The following is a 17,315-nucleotide window of genomic DNA, read 5'->3' on the forward strand; positions in this document are numbered from 1 at the left end:
CTGCTGCTCTTAGTCTGCAAGTTCAGCGAATTCTGCCCAGGGGCTCCGAGTCCGCCCTGGATTCTGCGCGCCGAGAAACGAAAAAGGGCCCTCTCTAGGGTCCCATTCTAACCGGCTGGAGCTGCCTTTATGGCTTGCAGACGCGAGATAGAGAGCGCAGAGATGGCCTGTCATATAAAAGAGATCAGCTTACTTACATTGCGCGTGAGATAATCGAGGGCTCGTTGCAAAGAAAGGGAAAACAAAGCACCCTTGGGAGAACAGGGCTTTAGAGAGCTTCACCCTCTCCCTGTCCCCCAGGGCCACCCCAGCGCCTCTTTCATTTGGGTATGAAACCGGACCCTTCCCCTCCACCCACGAAAGCGTGTTGCAGGTTCAGCACCAGGGACAGCGGCCCCGTCGGTTCACGACCGCCGGCTTTGAAGACGACTTATCTCCGCGCAATTCGGTGCATCCTGGCGTAGGAGCAAGTGCCATTGACCTCAGTGAGGCTTACTTTCGAGTAAGCACAAATATGCCAAAGGCCTTCGCAGTTACGTTTCCCCCACCCGCCACCCACTACCCCGAGAAAAAGAGAGACCCGTCTTATCTGGCGCCTTGAGTGTCTTTCCAAGTTAAACGACGGTCAGGGAAACGGGTGGCTTGGATTTCACGAATTTTGTCCTTCGGAGGGTCGATGCGATCCTCTGGTTTGGTCGAGAGAGGAGGTGGTTCGCCTCCGCGGCCCGTCTCCGCTCGTTTACATTGGAGCGGAATTGACAACAGCCTGCCCCGGCCACGGTTGCGCAGGCAAACCGAACTCCCCGTCTAAAAAGAGAGGAGCGGGCGGCCAGGACTGTGTTCTGTGGAGCCCCCGCCCAAGTAAGTGTGCGTGGAGGGAGAGAGGATACGCTTCCATTCGGGACGCATTCGTAGTGGTATACCCTGGACTAGAGACTTTCCTAACTCCCTGAATCTGGTATAAAATCTGAGCCAGTATAAAAAGCATTACGCGTGTGTGTTTGTCTGTAGGACAGCCGCTCTTGCATGGCAGAGAGACGTGTGGCGGAGGTGCGGAGTGAGTCACCCGTTTCATCCGGCGCTGGGACACCGGCTTTGTAGAAGAGGAAGAACCATTAGATTCAGTTTGGGTGTCCAGTTTGTGTGGCTCTGGGTCCAACGCCTGCATGACAGTTGTGCCTGCTCGCTCCAGCAGGTCTAGATTTTAAAAGACATTTCAGGCACCGATTTCAATCTTTGCCAACTTCGTCTGTACCAAGCGAATTTGACGCCAGTGCTGGGGGGGTTTTGGGGATTTGTTTTCTCTCTTCTTTCTTTCCTGATGATCTAGCAACCCTTCCTGACACCCAGTTGTCTCTGAGAACCAGCAGCGAAGAGGTTACATTTCATCTCAACCCATGTGCAGTAAAAGGCATTTTCCAATTAGTCAAATTTGCAGATTTGTCCCGGTTGGACTCTCTTATAATTTATAACGCAAAAGTGTTCTTTCTTTATCTAAAGACCAAGGTGACTGTTCTCCATTTCCTCTAACCTCTTTTACACTTGATGTTCGCCAGACTCATAATGTTAATTGGCTTCATGTACGGATCATCAGTTTAATGAAGGAATAAATCCTATGGTTTATTCTTTATGTCCCTCTGTTTTAACAGTGATTGCTTTAATGAAGGATGGGACAAGTTCGCCAATTAAAACGCGCGACAGTCGGTCTTGAGGACTCAACCGCAGATCTGGAAAGCGGAGACCCAGGAACCCGGGCAACTGCCTTCCCTTCCTGCAGGAAAATCGTGCCCTTGTTTCCTGCAAGCTGCAGACACAGAGAGTGCCGGCAGTCCCAGCCACGCGACTCTTCCTTCTTCCCAGATCCGTGTTCCCACTCCTGAAGGTGACGCCTGAAACTCGGGCCCACCGGCAGCGCGTCACCACAAAGCCCAGGCCCTCTTGCCTTCCACAGACAACTTGGTGGTGCATTGCAGACTTTTATCGTTCTCCTTACCTATTGCTTATTGACAGCTGAGAACAGGAAAAGAGAACTGCGAGGATCAATCGATGGATAGCTACAGTGAATCAATCTACTCATCCCTTGCAAATTAACATGCAGGCTTTTTTTTTTTTTTTTTTAATCCCAATTCCGGCTTCGCTCCTGCAGGCACGCTGTATAAAAATATAGCAAGCCAATAATCTGGCCATCGAGAGGAAAAATGGTTCCCTGCTTTCAGAAGATGCCCTGGCTCTGTCTGGCAAACCTCCAAGGCAAGGGAGGTCCTACACAGCCTGCAAGAAGGTTGCCCTCTGTGCTTCAAAATGGGCAGTGGATGGCAGCCTAAAGGCAGCTTCTGCGGCAGCAAATCTATTTTAAGTGTGGCAGGGAGTTGTAGATATTGGTGGCCTCCTGAGGCATTTGCCCTGAGCTTCCGGGAGGAAGGGCGGGGTTCTTGTTTGTTTGTTTGTTTGAAGTCCAAACCAACAACAAAAATACTCAATAAAACCAGCAAAAGACCTTGCCTTATACAGGGTTGGAATGTGTGTGCCCTGTGACGTGTAACAATTTTCTTATTTATATAATGGGCCGCAGCAGGCAAAGCAATCAATCCTTAGTTATCAGTACAAATCCACAGGAGGCACAAGGACACGTGGGGAAGGAGCAAGTGTATTTTTAAGGCCAAGTAAAGTGCTATCTGCTTTAGATTGCCAAAAAAATTAATATATCCCGCTTTGCTGATATAATAAACTTATAAAACACCTAACACATGGGCGTAGCCAGGGGGCAATAAATAAATAAAATCAAGTAATAAATCAAGTAAATAAATAAAAATACTTAACTCAAAGTAGAAATCATCAGAATATTTGAAATTGAAATGCTCACAGTGGTCACTTGGATGATGTTGTGGCGCGTTCTAGTGATGCAACTGAGCGATAGGTGTGGCTTCCATGAACTGACCAAGCGCATCACAGGTAGCTCCATTCTGGAACAGGACAGGTGGGTGAACTGCCCCTCCACCATAAATCCTGGCTACGCCCATGACCTACCATTTTCTAAGTTCTGTATGCATACTGTATTAAAAGATAAGACACATGCTGTCCACAGGCTCACAATCTGATAGGCAGGATACAAAAGGAAATAGGAATGGGGAGGGAAGATGAAAGCCACTGGCAGTTCTCAGAATGTGCTATTCACTACATCTGTTTGTGGGCCACTTCGGCAGTGTTGGATGTCATAAAACAAAGCTTTATGGCTTGTTTTCACCAGATAAGAATCTGATCCATTGCTTCTTTCAGAGACTTGCATAGCCTACAAAGATTTTCAGAGACTTATAAGACTTATGTTTCTTTGGTTCGATGTTTTCAAGAGAATCTATCCAGAGTGCATATTACGTGACTTTCAGAGATTTATAAGATTTCTGTTTATTTGGTTTTGCAGAGAGTGCATATTTCACATATTTCATGCTGTTCAATGTTTTGTATAGATTATATAAAGTTTATACAGGGGTACCTCGGGTTAAGAATTTAATTCGTTCTGGAGGTCCGTTCTTAACCTGAAACTGTTCTTAACCTGAGGTACCGCTTTAGCTAATGGGGCCTCCTGCTGCCACTGTGCAATTTCTATTCTCACCCTGAAGCAAAGTTCTTAACCTGAGGTACTATTTCTGGGTTAGCGGAGTCTGTAACCTGAAGTGTCTGTAACCCGAAGGTACCACTGTATAGACATCGCATTGTTGTACTTGGTCATCGTGTTGTCTTGGAAATCACTGATAATTGTTAGCAACACAGGGGTTTAACTGCCACTGACCAGTGGCAGCTCTCAGAATGTGTTTCTTTTTGTTTCTGAAGTCCCAGGAGGTATGATATCCAGTCACTTGATTAATTGGTTGGACTGTTAAAAGGAAAAGCATTGACTATAGAGCTGCAATCCTATACAAAGCTCCATTGAGCACAGTGGTTAAACCCACAAAAGGCTGCAATACACAGCCGAACTCTGTGCACACTTAACTCCTGCTAAAACCACAGGCATTTACACCTGAGAAAACATGGATAGGATCAGACTCTGTCGCTGTAATTGTAAACACAGTTAATTGGAAGTAGGTCCCAATTAAATCAATAGGGAGGATTGGGCCACAAAATATTCAATGGGCTGTATAATCGGAGTTTCTAAAACTACCTGTTGATAGCACTGCATGAATCTTTAAATCAGTTGAGTTAACTAAACATCTGACTGTTCGTCAAAGAATGTTAGCTATGAATTTTCCCAAAAACAACCCTCACAAAACAATTGTTTCATCTCTGGGAAAAGGCCCAGAACTGTAGATTGTTGATTCTGCACTGAGCTCAGGGTAGATGCGAGTGTTATAGAAACAAAAGAGATTATGAAATCCTATTTACACCATCACCAGAGGAGAGAGTCTTTCTGCTGCCAACACCTCCCTCTCTGCAGCACTTCCAAAGGGCTCACTGTGCTGCTGCAAACCATTTCATTATTCATATATATATATTTGATATTGATGTTACTTTATTTTTCATATTATGAAACTGTTTACTGAATCGCATTTTTATAAGGGGATATCAGAGGTGCTGGTTGCTGATCTATGTCCTTTTTGAGTCCATGCTTTTGCCATGTTTGTTTTACCAGGCTCTCTGAGGGTGAAGCTAGTTGTATCTCCTCCAACTCGGATGCCACATTTATTGCATAATATCCTAATGGAACATTTGGCAGCCGCTTGTCCTATTGTTCTGGATACTTTTCCACTTGTTCAGCCTGGGAATGCGGACGAGATCACGGAAGTGTGAGAGCATCTATCTTTATTCTTGGCGCTTGCCAATCCTTGAATATCAATGTAGCCTAGCGGTTGTAGGTAGACTTCTGTTTAATAATAATAATAATAATAATAATAATAATAATAATAATAATATTTTTTATTTATATCCCGTCCTCCCCAGCCGAAGCCGGGCTCAGGGCAGCTAACAACAATAAAATAGTACAACATTCTAAAATCATTTCATTATAAAATTAATTCAACTCAAATTGATGGCAACCATTAGGCTAAAGTTCTGTGAAGATTGCCAAAGGAGGGAGTCAGGCTGTGCCCTGACCAAAGGCCTGGTGGAACAGCTCTGTCTTGCAGGCCGTGCAGAAAGATGTCAAGTCCTGCAGGGCCCTAGTCTCTTGTGACAGAACGTTCCCCCAGATTGGAGCCACAGCCGAAAAAGCCCTGGCTCTAGTTGAGGCCAGCCTAAACTCTCTGTGGCCTGGGACCTTCAAGATGTTTTTGTTTGAAGACCATAAGTTCCTCTGTGGGACATACCAGGAGAGGCGGTCCTGTAAGTACAAGGGTCCTAGGCCGTATAGGGTTAAAACCAGCACCTTAAACCTGATCCTGTACTCCACTGGGAGCCAGTGCAGCTGGTATAGCACTGGGTGAATGTGATCTCGCAGTGAGGACCCTGTAAGGAGTATCGCCACTGCATTCTGCACCCGCTGGAGTTTCTGGGTCAGTCTCAAGAGCAGCCCCACGTAGAGCGAGTTACAATAATCCAGTCTGGAGGTGACCGTCGTGTGAATAAACTCTTGAGATGAAATCCTACTGCGTTGTAGAATCTCCAGCCAGTTTCAAACATGCCAAGTGGTGGTGATTTGGCTCCAAGAGTTACTGGATAAAATTAATATCCAAGATCCATTTCAATCCAGCTTCAGACCTGGTTTTGGATGGACGCATATTTCATTGGTTTATCCGGTGACCTATGTCGGAAACTGGACTGCAACAGTATGTCTGTATTGGACCTCTTGGTTGTAATAAATATTCCAGGAGTGCCTCTACTTCGGACAAAGACTGAAACCCAAACTGAAGCAGGCTGCTTTGGAGCAATTCAAGCTTTGTCCAAGGAGAATCAAGGATTTTGCCAAAGCGGCTCAAAGTTGTGGAATGTAACATCACCGTAGCAGTCAAGTACAACATTTCATGTTTGCCCACAGTGGACACACAAGGGAATACTGTAGCCAGGAGGACTTCCTGTGACACCTGGTTTGGAGCATCCTTCCCCTGCATGTGACCAGGTAGATGGGCATGACCCTGGAGACCCCATAAAAAATCTGGTCATGCAGTCATCTTCCTCTTGATCTTCCTCCTCCTCCTCCTCCTCCTCCTCCTCCTCCTCCTCCTCCTCCTCCTCCTCTTTTTCTTTGCTTTATACTATCTTGATGCTTTTGTTGTCTACTGGCTCTCATCCCATATGGGATGAACCCCCACTCTCTTCTGTAACTACAAGCTAAAGCCTGCCTTCAGGATCATACCATGAACTGAATGTAAATAAACTTCTTGTTACATTTAAGAGAAGACTGCTGCGTCTTTATTCTTTTTAAGAGGGAATAAAAGGGGAATTTACCAGGAATAATCCAATCTGGACAAGCCAGACTAAATTGCTTAACTCAAGAGATTCAAATGAATCTATCAACTACAGTGGAAGCTCGAGTTGTGGACGTAATGTGTCCTGGAGGCATGCCCGCAACTCGAAGCGTTCACATCCAGAAGCTCCACATCTGTGCACAGCTCGATTTAGTGCTTCTGCGCATGAGTGAGCGGCGAAACCCAGAAGTAACCGTTCCAGTACTTCCAGGTTGCCGCAGGACGCAACTTGAAAAGACGTAACCTGAAGCGGACGAAAATTGAGATATGACTGTAGCTTCCTGCAATGTACAGGAGAATGTACGCTGCGACCAGCTCACTAGCATGAGTGAGGAAGAATAATATTGAATCAATATATCCTCTCCTACTATCCACAACAGGGATGCGGGTGGCGCTGTGGGTTAAACCACAGAGCCTAGGACTTGCTGATCAGAAGGTCGGCGGTTCAAATCCCTGCCACGGGGTGAGCTCCCGTGGCTCGGTCCCTGCTCCTGCCAACCTAGCAGTTCGAAAGCATGTCAAAGTGCAAGTAGATAAATAGGTACCACTCCAGTGGGAAGGTAAACAGCGTTTCTGTGCGCAGCTCTGGTTCGCCATGCTGGCCACATGACCCGGAAGCTGTACGCCGGCTCCCTCGGCCAATAAAGCGAGATGAATGCCACAACCCCAGAGTCGGTCATGACTGGACCTAATGGTCAGGGGTCCCTTTACCTTTACCTTACTATCCACGACATTCCCACAACAGTGAATGGGACTGATCTCAAAACTGCAGGTTTGTCTTTCTTATCAATAAAAATAATTGGTGTGATGCAAGCAATTTATTATTATGGAAGTGTGGCCTTGAGAAAAAAGTTTGAGAACTGCTGCTCTAGCCCCTTGAACAATTTGTGTGGTTGTTCTCTGCCCCTTCTTCTGTACATCAATAGCCTGCTAAGCTCCTACAGGTAACCAGACCTTCACAACTGCCCTGTTATAGCATCTGTATACAAGAAGAGTACTAGCAACAAAAATTGTCTCTTATTACTGCCTCCATCCCCAAAAAGCTGACTTTTGCTTAATTGTTATTCTAATTACAAGACCTAGAGTAGTTATTTTCTCCCCCTTCAGCAGTATTATGGACCTCATTTCCCTACACAGTCCAGGATAAACAATTCCAATATATTTTGTTTTAATTATTAGTGTTTAATGGGCCATAATGAGATGATGTTGAGTGGTGCAGGGGAAAAAAGAAAGTAATTTACAGTGTGCTGCTGATCCTTAGAACTTTGCCATGAATATTTCACCCATGGTGGGAGAGCAGAAGATGTCGTTCTTGCTGTAGTGTCTGCTTTTACCAAAATAGGTGTATGCATCTTTCGAAATATGCATTTTGTCACCCTCCCTGATTAAGCTTTAGCATGCTATTTTTTAAAAAATAAGATTTTATTCTTTTTTCCATGTAGAAAGTTATATTTGTTACTCAACAATTATATTCCAGTTCAGCAAAACTAGTGATTTTCTGCTCACCTGACATCAATGTTTATAACCCAAATTACATACAATTGCATTTTAAGCTTCCTTCTTATCTAATTTCATCCCCTCTAACATGTTTCCAGATATGTTCTGCTGTTTTCTTGCACTTCAAATCCCGGTTGCGGTCTTCGCGTATGGGAAATGACTTTTTATATAGACTAGAAAGGGTTTCCTGTCTTCTTTAAAAGATTCTAAATTGTCTCTTTCATCAGTGCCGTCAATTTTGCCATCTCTGCATATTCCAAGATTTTCACCAACCATTCTTCCTTTGAGGGTTGTTCTCTCCTCCTTCCATTTCTGTGTCTAGAGAAGTTACATCATAGCTATCAACTTACAGATTTGAAAATAAGGGACCAGCAACCAAAATAAGGGATTTTGCAACTTCTGAGCCAAAGGCAGAAAGCCCAGCCAGCAGCCAAACGAAGCCTCAAGCGGTGGTTCCCACAGTGCAGCAACCCAGCAAAGGGGATGCAGCAAGGAAAACCACCGTCACCTCTCCGCTGGGAAGCGCTGAGCAAAGGCGAGTCCCCAGGCAACACGGCCGATTTGATTATAGCTAATGTCCCAAAAGGCCTTCTCCTTCCTGCAGGTCCACCACATATGATAGAATGACCTCTCACAGTCCTTATATTTCTAAAAAATTTTTGATACGTTTTTGTACATTTGAGCTCGCTTCCTTGGGGTTAAATACCATCAAAGCATAATCTTGTAAGCTTTAGCATGTTATGTGCTAAAATCATACAATATGAAGGGGCTCTAAGAGTGGTCCTATTCTTTTCCATGCTATAATAATAATAATAATAATAATAATAATAATAATAAATAATTCCATATTCTGGCAGAAGGAAACTGAAATTCAGCATTCAAAAGATACTGTGCAAATCAACAAACTGTGTGAATGTCTTCTGCATGCATTTGTTCTATTTTTGAGCATTATTCTGAACATGATCCTTAGGTTTTCGCAACTGAGAAGGAATGATACCATGGCACAAGAAGAGTGATCTGCTTTCCTAGATGATGTGATTTTTTTGCAGGGAAACTGGGAGGCATGGCTGAGCAAAAATGTGTATCTTCTTGGCCCAGTACCAACCTTCAAACTAGTTTTCCACATTTGTTCTTTGATTTCAGATGTGCTATATGAAGGCATTTCTCCTCTTATCTTTCACATTTCTTCTGTGATTCCCAAAATCCATCCACATCTTTCCCATACTAAAGCTTAGAGCTTGGCGAAGAAACTGTTAAATTTGATTACACATTTTATCTGGGTTGGCTTTGGATGGTGGCAGAGATTTCTACTTGATCCATCTAATCCTGCAAATTGTTTATAAGGATCTCCTTAATTCTCGCGATTTCTTGACTTTTCAGTCTTTTAAGAAATTATTATTATCCTTTATAAACCAACAAATCAACATCATTATGATGGTAGTGTTAATATGATTAACATACATGCAAAGAGAAGATGCAGCAATTGCCCTAAACTCGGATGGCTTTGTAATATAAATAGACAAATTCATGGATAGATTTGTGGAGGCTGCAGCTATGACTAAGTCCTTTCTCTGCCACTGGAGGAGAGCATGCCTCTGAATTTGCTGGAAATCACAAGCGCTTATATCCTACTTAAGAACTTCCCTTAGGCATCTGATTGAGAAAAGGATGTTGGGCTCGATGGGTCTTTGGCTTGACCCAGCAATGCTCCTCTTACATTCGCATTGCAGCCAGTAATATTATTGTGGCCAAGAACACAATGCCGCAGACAGGAGACATTAATTGAGGATGGCAAACTTCATTCCAATCACCTGGGGAAATTCCTTGGTACTACACTTTCTGATGGAAGTGAGAGCTGGACCAGAAAGAAGGCTGATCGCCGAAGAATGGATGCTTTTGAATTATGGTGCTGGAGGAGACTCTTGAGAGTCCCATGGACTGCAAGAAGAACAAACCTCTCCATTCCTAAGGAAATCAGCCCTGAGTGCTCACTGGAAGGACAGATCGTGAAGCTGAGGCTCCAATACTTTGGCCACCTCATGAGAAGAGAAGACTCCCTGGAAAAGACCCTGATGTTGGGAAAGATGTAGGGCACAAGGAGAAGGGGATGACAGAGGACGAGATGGCTGGACAGTGTTCTCGAAGCTACCAGCATGAGTTTGACCAAACTGCGGGAGGCAGTGGAAGACAGGAGTGCCTGGCGTGCTCTGGTCCATGGGGTCACAAAGAGTCGGACACGACTAAACGACTAAACAACAACACCACTTTCTGAACTTCACATGTTGATGCCACCCATAAAATTATGTCCTGGAGAAGATCTGATATGTGCTCTAATTTTCGTGGAAATACAGTACCGTCACCATAGCGGTTCAGTGTCTCAGATTGCAGACCCTTGGGATGCTCCAACCATTAGTGTTAGATCCTCCCTTTCCTGCCTGGCAATTCCTCGGCCATCTGTCGGAGAACTTGGAACGCATCCAGCCGATTCTGCAGGGAGATGCCACAGAAGCGATTCCTGCGGACGGAGCAACTGGGCAAAGTCTGATCTGTCCAGGGATGGCCCAAGACATTTTGCTGCCCGAGGTGATTTCAAGCACAGAAGCCAACTGAATTTTACTTCAAGCGGTGATGGGATAATGTTCTCTAGAACACCTGAGCCAAATTAGGAGACACGGGACAGGCCATGTGGCAATGTAAGAGAACAGCTGGGAGAATCAGGCGGACGGCTGGGGGCTCCCGTTGCCCCCATGCCAAATTTGCCACCCAAGACAGTAGCTTCATTTTGCCTAATGGCAAGAGTAGCTCTGGGTCACCTAGTGCGTTCCTGATCTCATTACTGAAGGTGAGCTTATCATGGTCCCACATTGCTTTGAATATTCTGTATTCACTACAGAGCACAATTGTGTTGCGGGTGGTGCCGTGGGTTAAACCACAGAGCCTAGGACTTGCTGGTCAGAAGGTCGGCAGTTCGAATCCCCACGACGGGGTGAGCTCCCGTTGCTCGGTCCCCGCTCCTGCCAACCTAGCAGTTCAAAAGCACGTCAAAGTGCAAGTAGATAAATAGGTACCGCTCCGGCGGGAAGGTAAACGGCGTTTCCGTGTGCTGCTCTGGTTCGCCAGAAGCGGCTTAGTCATGCTGGCCACATGACCCGGAAGCTGTACGCCGGCTCCCTCGGCCAATAAAGCGAGATGAGCGCCACAACCCCAGAGTCAGCCATGACTGGACCTAATGGTCAGGGGTCCCTTTACAAGTAATAATGTACAGCTTACATTTCCCCGTTTGCTTTTGATCCTTCACATGTTTATGTCTGAGGTTTACCAGTACCAACAAACTCTGAGTAGCACTCCAGTTTAGTATTATTAGTCGGAAGGGACCCTGAGAATCATAAGGTTTTTAGTCCACCCATCTGCAGTGCAGGAATATGCAGCTGTCCTATATTTTCCTTCAGAAGCAGTGAGATTAGGCACAGCAGATAGAAGGCCCAAGCTTTGATTCAAAGTATTGAACTTGCCTCAATTTTTTTTACAGGTTTTCTTGTACATTTCCCCCAAGAGATCAAGCTGATGGCACTTCTAGTCGAGTAACCACTTTGTGGCTCCCGATATCTCAGTTGCAGGATATGCCAAGGCAGTTTGCAATCGGGTCGACAAAGTTTTTGTGGCTTGGGCTGCTTCACAGTCCTGCAGATGCCGCAGTGGGCTGGAGTGCGCATGCACGCACAAACGCTATTTGCAGCGCTCCTTCCGGTGCGGAGGAGGCATGCGCAGCTTCGAATTGGCTGCAGGAGCTTCCGGTCAGTGTCGTAGAAGGCGGTCCCCCCGTTCCACGCTGGTTTAGTGCGGCGCATGGGAGCCAACCCAGCGGTGGCGGGGGTCCATGGGCCAGTTAAACAACCCCCATGGGCCACTTGTGGCCCATGGGCCTTATGTTGCCGACCCCTGGTATATGTTAAGGAGAATTTGAGTTTAAGCAGCTAATGTGCATAACAACTGGCCACTGTGCACATTCTCCTGGAAAATGTGCACATAATCCTTCCATGAAGAGGGAATCATTTCCCAGTAAATATACATAATCTCCAACAGCTCTTGGGACATGTCCATATAGCAACTCAATTTTGTACATTCTCTTTGGGAAATAAGCATAACCTCCAAGAGGGTTTGGGGAATGTGTTTAAATCGACTGTATTTTGCATATTCTCCAAGCAATATGTACATTATACAGTCATTATGCATTGTCTCCAGGAAACATGTTTTGTTTTGTTTTTTCAATTTCTTGTTCAGAAATGTGCAATTTGTACTCCCCAGGCTACCTCTTCTGGCCCACTGCCTAATCTCACATGCTCCCCCACTGATCAGCCAAGCAGCAAGTTTATTTAGGCTTCCAAATAAAGAGAAACCTTTTATGCAGTCCAGCCCCCTTTTCACCCTCTCAGCTGTTTCCCGTGAAGTTGAAAACAGGGGAAAACAGAGGGACATTTTCAACAGCTTAGGAAAAAGCTCAATAGCACCATGTATTGACCAAACTGCGGGAGGCAGTGGAAGACAGGAGTGCCTGGTGTGCTCTGGTCCATGGGGTCACGAAGAGTCGGACACGACTAAAAGACTAAACAACAAAAACAAAATTTTGGCTTCAGAGAAATACTATGAAGTGTTAGTCACCCCAAACGCTTTATTTCTAGGAAATCTGGCTACTTGCTTTAGAAGTAATGTCCATCTCAGTTTGGATCTGGGACTTCCAGCTTATTGGCCACAAGGCAAGCGTTTACGTATTTATAGGAATAAACTTGTTCCAACTAGCTTATGATCAGTGATGGAGGTAGAGTGCCCCAGGTCTATCAGTGTTTTGCAGGAAGGCTTAAATGAATATGAGGAAACTTAGGTTGCAGTTAAAGCAGATTAAAGGGCTTTGCTACCTTAGCAGAACAAATCTACTTATTTTTTAAAAAAAACCTGGACTTTTTGCTGTTAGGAAAGTGATGGAGAAATGCATTGAAAATTGTAGAACGTGCAAATGATTACAGGAAGAGGTATGAACACTGGGAGTGCTGGCTGACAACCCACATGGAACCAGGTGATTTCCTTATAACCTTGCTAGATAATCAGTTTATTGCCCAATGAATACACAATCATGACTAATCTGGGATCCAGCTGTCATCCACGAAGGTGGAACTTCTGTTGCAAGGAGCAGGATATTGCATTTTCCTCGCACTCAAGGCTGCAATCAATTGTTACTGGAAACACGTCATTCTTTCCCCAACTCAAAAAGCTTAGCAATGGAAAACTGGATGCTTAATTCAGATTTGGGAAAGGGATGTTCACTCTGAAATTCAGCCAGCGGGTCACTCGTCCCACAGCTCTGAGCCTTTGTCCCCTGTGTTTGGCTAGTCCGTGATGTCAACAGCATCAAAGAAAATTCATGTATTATGAGGACAGCTTTGGTAATGTTGCAGAGAAACACCTGGAAAGGAGTTGCATTGCTTACATGACAAACTGATATTCTTCCCTTCTGAAGGCACACTACCAGTGCTCCCCCCCCCTAAAAAAATGTTTAGGGGGGCTCTCATTCTGAGACTCAGGAAACACTGTGACAGGAAATGAGGCTGCCATCAGGAACTAACGATTCACCATACTATTCAACGGAACTGACGATTCCCTGTGCTAGAGAAGAAACTAAAAAATTTAAGTTTCTTCTCCCGTTAGATGTTTAGGGGTATGCATCCCCCCCTGCAACCCCCCCCCCCCGAAAAAAGGATTGCACACTGCTAAGGCTGTGCATTGGAGACTTAATCGTTGGGGAAAGAGAGATGCATTTATACTATGCATTAATTTTATTGTCACTGTTTTCTGGTCTTATTATTGCTATAAATTACTATATTATTGTAAGCCTCCTTATAACCCAGTTTTTTTAAAAAAGGCATGATATAAATCTATTCAATAAAGAAAGAAATAAAAAATAAGCTTTAAGTGTGCTCACTGAATGATGAGCTACTTGCCTGGTGAGAAGACTGCTGACAGCACAAGAGGTCTAGGTAGATTCCAAGAGTGCTAGAATCAGTGGCCTCTCTATATGCGGGTACTATAACATTGGCCAATGAACTGAAGGTGCTTTGGAAGCCCAGTTTAGGTTGCCATGTAGGTTGCTGAAATGAAAGGCATCCAAGTGTTTTTTGAAATCCTTTTTTTTCATGTGTAGGGCTGCTTTAACAAGAAAATCTGCAATCATGGTGTTTGCAGGAAGGGCTTTGGTATGATAACTACCGGGGAACATTTTGGAACAAAGTGAAACAGATGGATTCCCCTTAAATCATAATGGAACCAGATGTCTTATACTTGAAATCCAAAAGGTTGTAAGAGCACCTTTTAATTTGGCAGGGAGAAGAAGGTGACTGGCGAGGAGGGCATCTGGTTTAGGGTGATTCAGCCCTTTAGATTCCGTTCTAATCTAACCTGACCCCCAAGTGCTTAATGTAGCAAATCCAGAAATAAAGCACTCTCAACTGATGGTTCTACTTCAAGACTTCCTGCAATGGAGAACCCATCACCCTCTAGGGCTAGGCAATTGTTTCCATTGTTGAACTGCTCTTAATCATCAATATTTATCTGAAGATTCAACTGATACCTGCCCTCCTATAACTTAAACCATTCAATCTAGTTCTCTCCTTGGGTGCAGTTGAGAACAAATCTTTGCTCTCTTCTGTGCAACAGCCTTCAGGTATTTGAAGAGTGCTCTCGTCTTCCACCAATGAAGTCATTGGTGAAATTTGGGTAATATAGTTGGTGACTGTGTAACGTTACTGTTGCTGTTGATTTTATCCATGCATATGGATAACTGTCCTTAAAATGGAAACACGGAAGGGCAGTGTATGATTTTTTAAAAAAATTACATTGCTGTGAAGGAAAATTAGGGTGGGAGCAGCAGATAAGCTCATTGAGTCTTTAACTGCACCTTGAATAAAGCTCACAGACAGACACTATCAGATGTGCATTTGACCAAAATGGATAGATAACCATCAAATTTAAGGTGATCTTTTAGCTTAACGACGAACAGGACAGTGACGTATAAAGTAGATTTATTTGTTGTAGGTGCAACTTATTTTATCACAAGTTGTAACTAAAGAGCTACATGATTGCAGAAGTGCCTATTGTTACCAACTGCTTCAGTGTTAGTGGAGTATATGGTAGAACTTGATATTTTTGGCACACAAAATATTTTTGATATTTTGTTTTTCTGCATACAAAAGCCAGTATTGACATATCTCAATCAATGGAATACCGCTAAGCACAAAAATCCCAACAAAATGAATTATCCATGTTCTTGTCTCTAGATCTTCCGTGGTTTATTCCTCTTATTGCCAGAATTCTGCAACTGAGAGAGTAATAACATCAGACTGACCACACGCATTGCCACCAACACCAGGAATCATGTCCATTCTTTACTCAAAGGAATTGATGAAGACCGTCAGTTACTAAGGTTGCCTTATTGCAGGGCAAACAATAAATCACTAAACTTTTTAGAAACCTTTTTCTTGTGTACTGTGTTTCAGGTTGCACTTATTATCATCTGCCCATAACTCGTGGAGTAAGAAATGTGCAAGTTCCCAATAGAACCATACCCTCCAAAAGAAAAAGGTGGTGTTGGATGAGGCACCCTGTACAAGCTTGTCTCAATCATATTCATTTAGTAACCAAAGAGAGAATCATGATTTCTCTCTAGCCAAACCTATGGCTTCCAGTCACTGCAGCAAGATAGGCAGTCAAATGAATAACACCAAAAAACCCCTAACCGTGTGTGTGAGAACTTTTGATATACTGTATAGGGAGACCTGCCCCTCCGTCATTGCTAACACCCAAATAGGACACTGAGTCCCAGATCTAGATCAGTTAAAATTCGGCAGTAGAAAACTTATCATATACAGATCACTTCCGAGGAGTATACAGTGCACATATATATCAGGATCAAATGCAATTATTCTTAACATTGTTAATCACTGTGATTATGCACCCGGTACCCGCCTTCTTGGTAGTGGCGCCCACCCTGTGGAACGCCCTCCCATCAGATGTCAAAGCGATAAACAACTACCTGACATTCAGAAGACATCTGAAGGCAGCCCTGTTCAGGGAAGTTTTTAATATGTGACATTTTAGTGTATTTTTCATCTTTGTTGGAAGCCGCCCAGAGTGGCTGGGGAAACCCAGCCAGATGGGCGGGGTACAAATAATAAATTATTATTATTATTATAAGATGTCATCACGTGCAATACGCATTCGGACCAACAGCTTGTGCTTTCTGATTTTTATGGCGTAGGTTATCAGAAAGCGGAATGGAAATCCAGTTATAAATCAAGTATTTTGAGTCCCAGTCGTGTTCTTTTGCAAAAAAAACACTGGGCTGCTAGTGATGCATTTCGAGGTAGACGGCACTTTGTGTGTGAAACAGTATATAAAGGTATTGAAAGCAGAGCACCAGGCACCAACCAGCTCACTACAAATGATGAGCACAGCATCACTTTAAAAGCTGACTGCAAAAAGCGTCGGATGGAAAGCACACACCCAGCAATAATATGTCAGGTAAATTCTGGTTTTAAGTTCCAGAGTCCTTCCCCGCTTGGCCTCCTATAAAAAGTGCAGAGGTTTCTCAGGAGCTCTCGAAAGACCGAGGACTGCTCCACAGTCAGTTTTGATTCAAACTCCTGCAGTATTTCCTGAGTGCTGGCTTGACCAGGCACCTGGGCCTGGAAAGCCAAGAAGTTTCGGACGTCCATCAGTAACTCCTGATGTTCTGTAGCTACAGAGGGTGCGGCTGCTCCCTGTGGGAGATTCTCCTCCGTTTGACTGTCAGTTGTCTGGGGTACAGTCAGATGGTTTCTTTCCCTCATTTTAGCTAGCAGAGATGATGAGTCCATGGCATTTGAAGAAGATTCTCCTGCTTCCACCCTTCCATCAAAGTGAGCAGGAGAAATATTTCTGCTTTTATTCTCTTCTCTCCTTTTCTCAAGATCCTGCAAACAGAAATGGGAAAATACTGAAGGAAGCTCTCATATACACAGAACCTCATCCGCTTGTGAAAAACAGCAGTTTATAGCGAGAAGAACAACAAAAATCTTATGTAGATGGGGAACTGCCAAGGAAGTGTGAGCCCAGAAGTTTACAGGTTCATCTTTCCTTGGTCACGAAATCTCTGTGGCTTTATAGCTTACTGATAAAGTAGCGGAAGGGCCAGTGTCACACCAGCCCTGTTTTACACTATCAATCCAAGTCATATTGGACCTATCAAAAATCTAGAAACAATATATATTTAGGAAAGCATTTTCAAAACGGCAAAGGAAGTGAAGATAATTTGCCAATGCAATGGGAACCGGTTGAAATTATAGACACACGAGATGCTTTTGTGAGAAGGTTTTGGGTAGCTTTTCATTTGTACAA

General features: G+C 44.2%; 1 protein-coding gene across 1 annotated transcript in view; it reads right to left on the reverse strand.

Moving 5' to 3' along the window:
• Positions 1-16,260: 16,260 nt before the first annotated feature.
• The window catches only part of ERCC6 (ERCC excision repair 6, chromatin remodeling factor), a 48,610-nt gene continuing 47,555 nt past the window's right edge, over positions 16,261-17,315 (reverse strand). Inside the window, exon 21 of the mRNA XM_083440300.1 lies at positions 16,261-16,891. Coding sequence (XP_083296426.1) covers positions 16,457-16,891 — 435 coding nt within the window. The 3' untranslated portion in view covers positions 16,261-16,456. The remainder of the gene's footprint in view (positions 16,892-17,315) is intronic.

Source organism: Podarcis tiliguerta (assembly GCF_965153285.1).
Source record: "Podarcis tiliguerta genome assembly, chromosome: 5".
Lineage (NCBI taxonomy): Eukaryota > Metazoa > Chordata > Lepidosauria > Squamata > Lacertidae > Podarcis > Podarcis tiliguerta.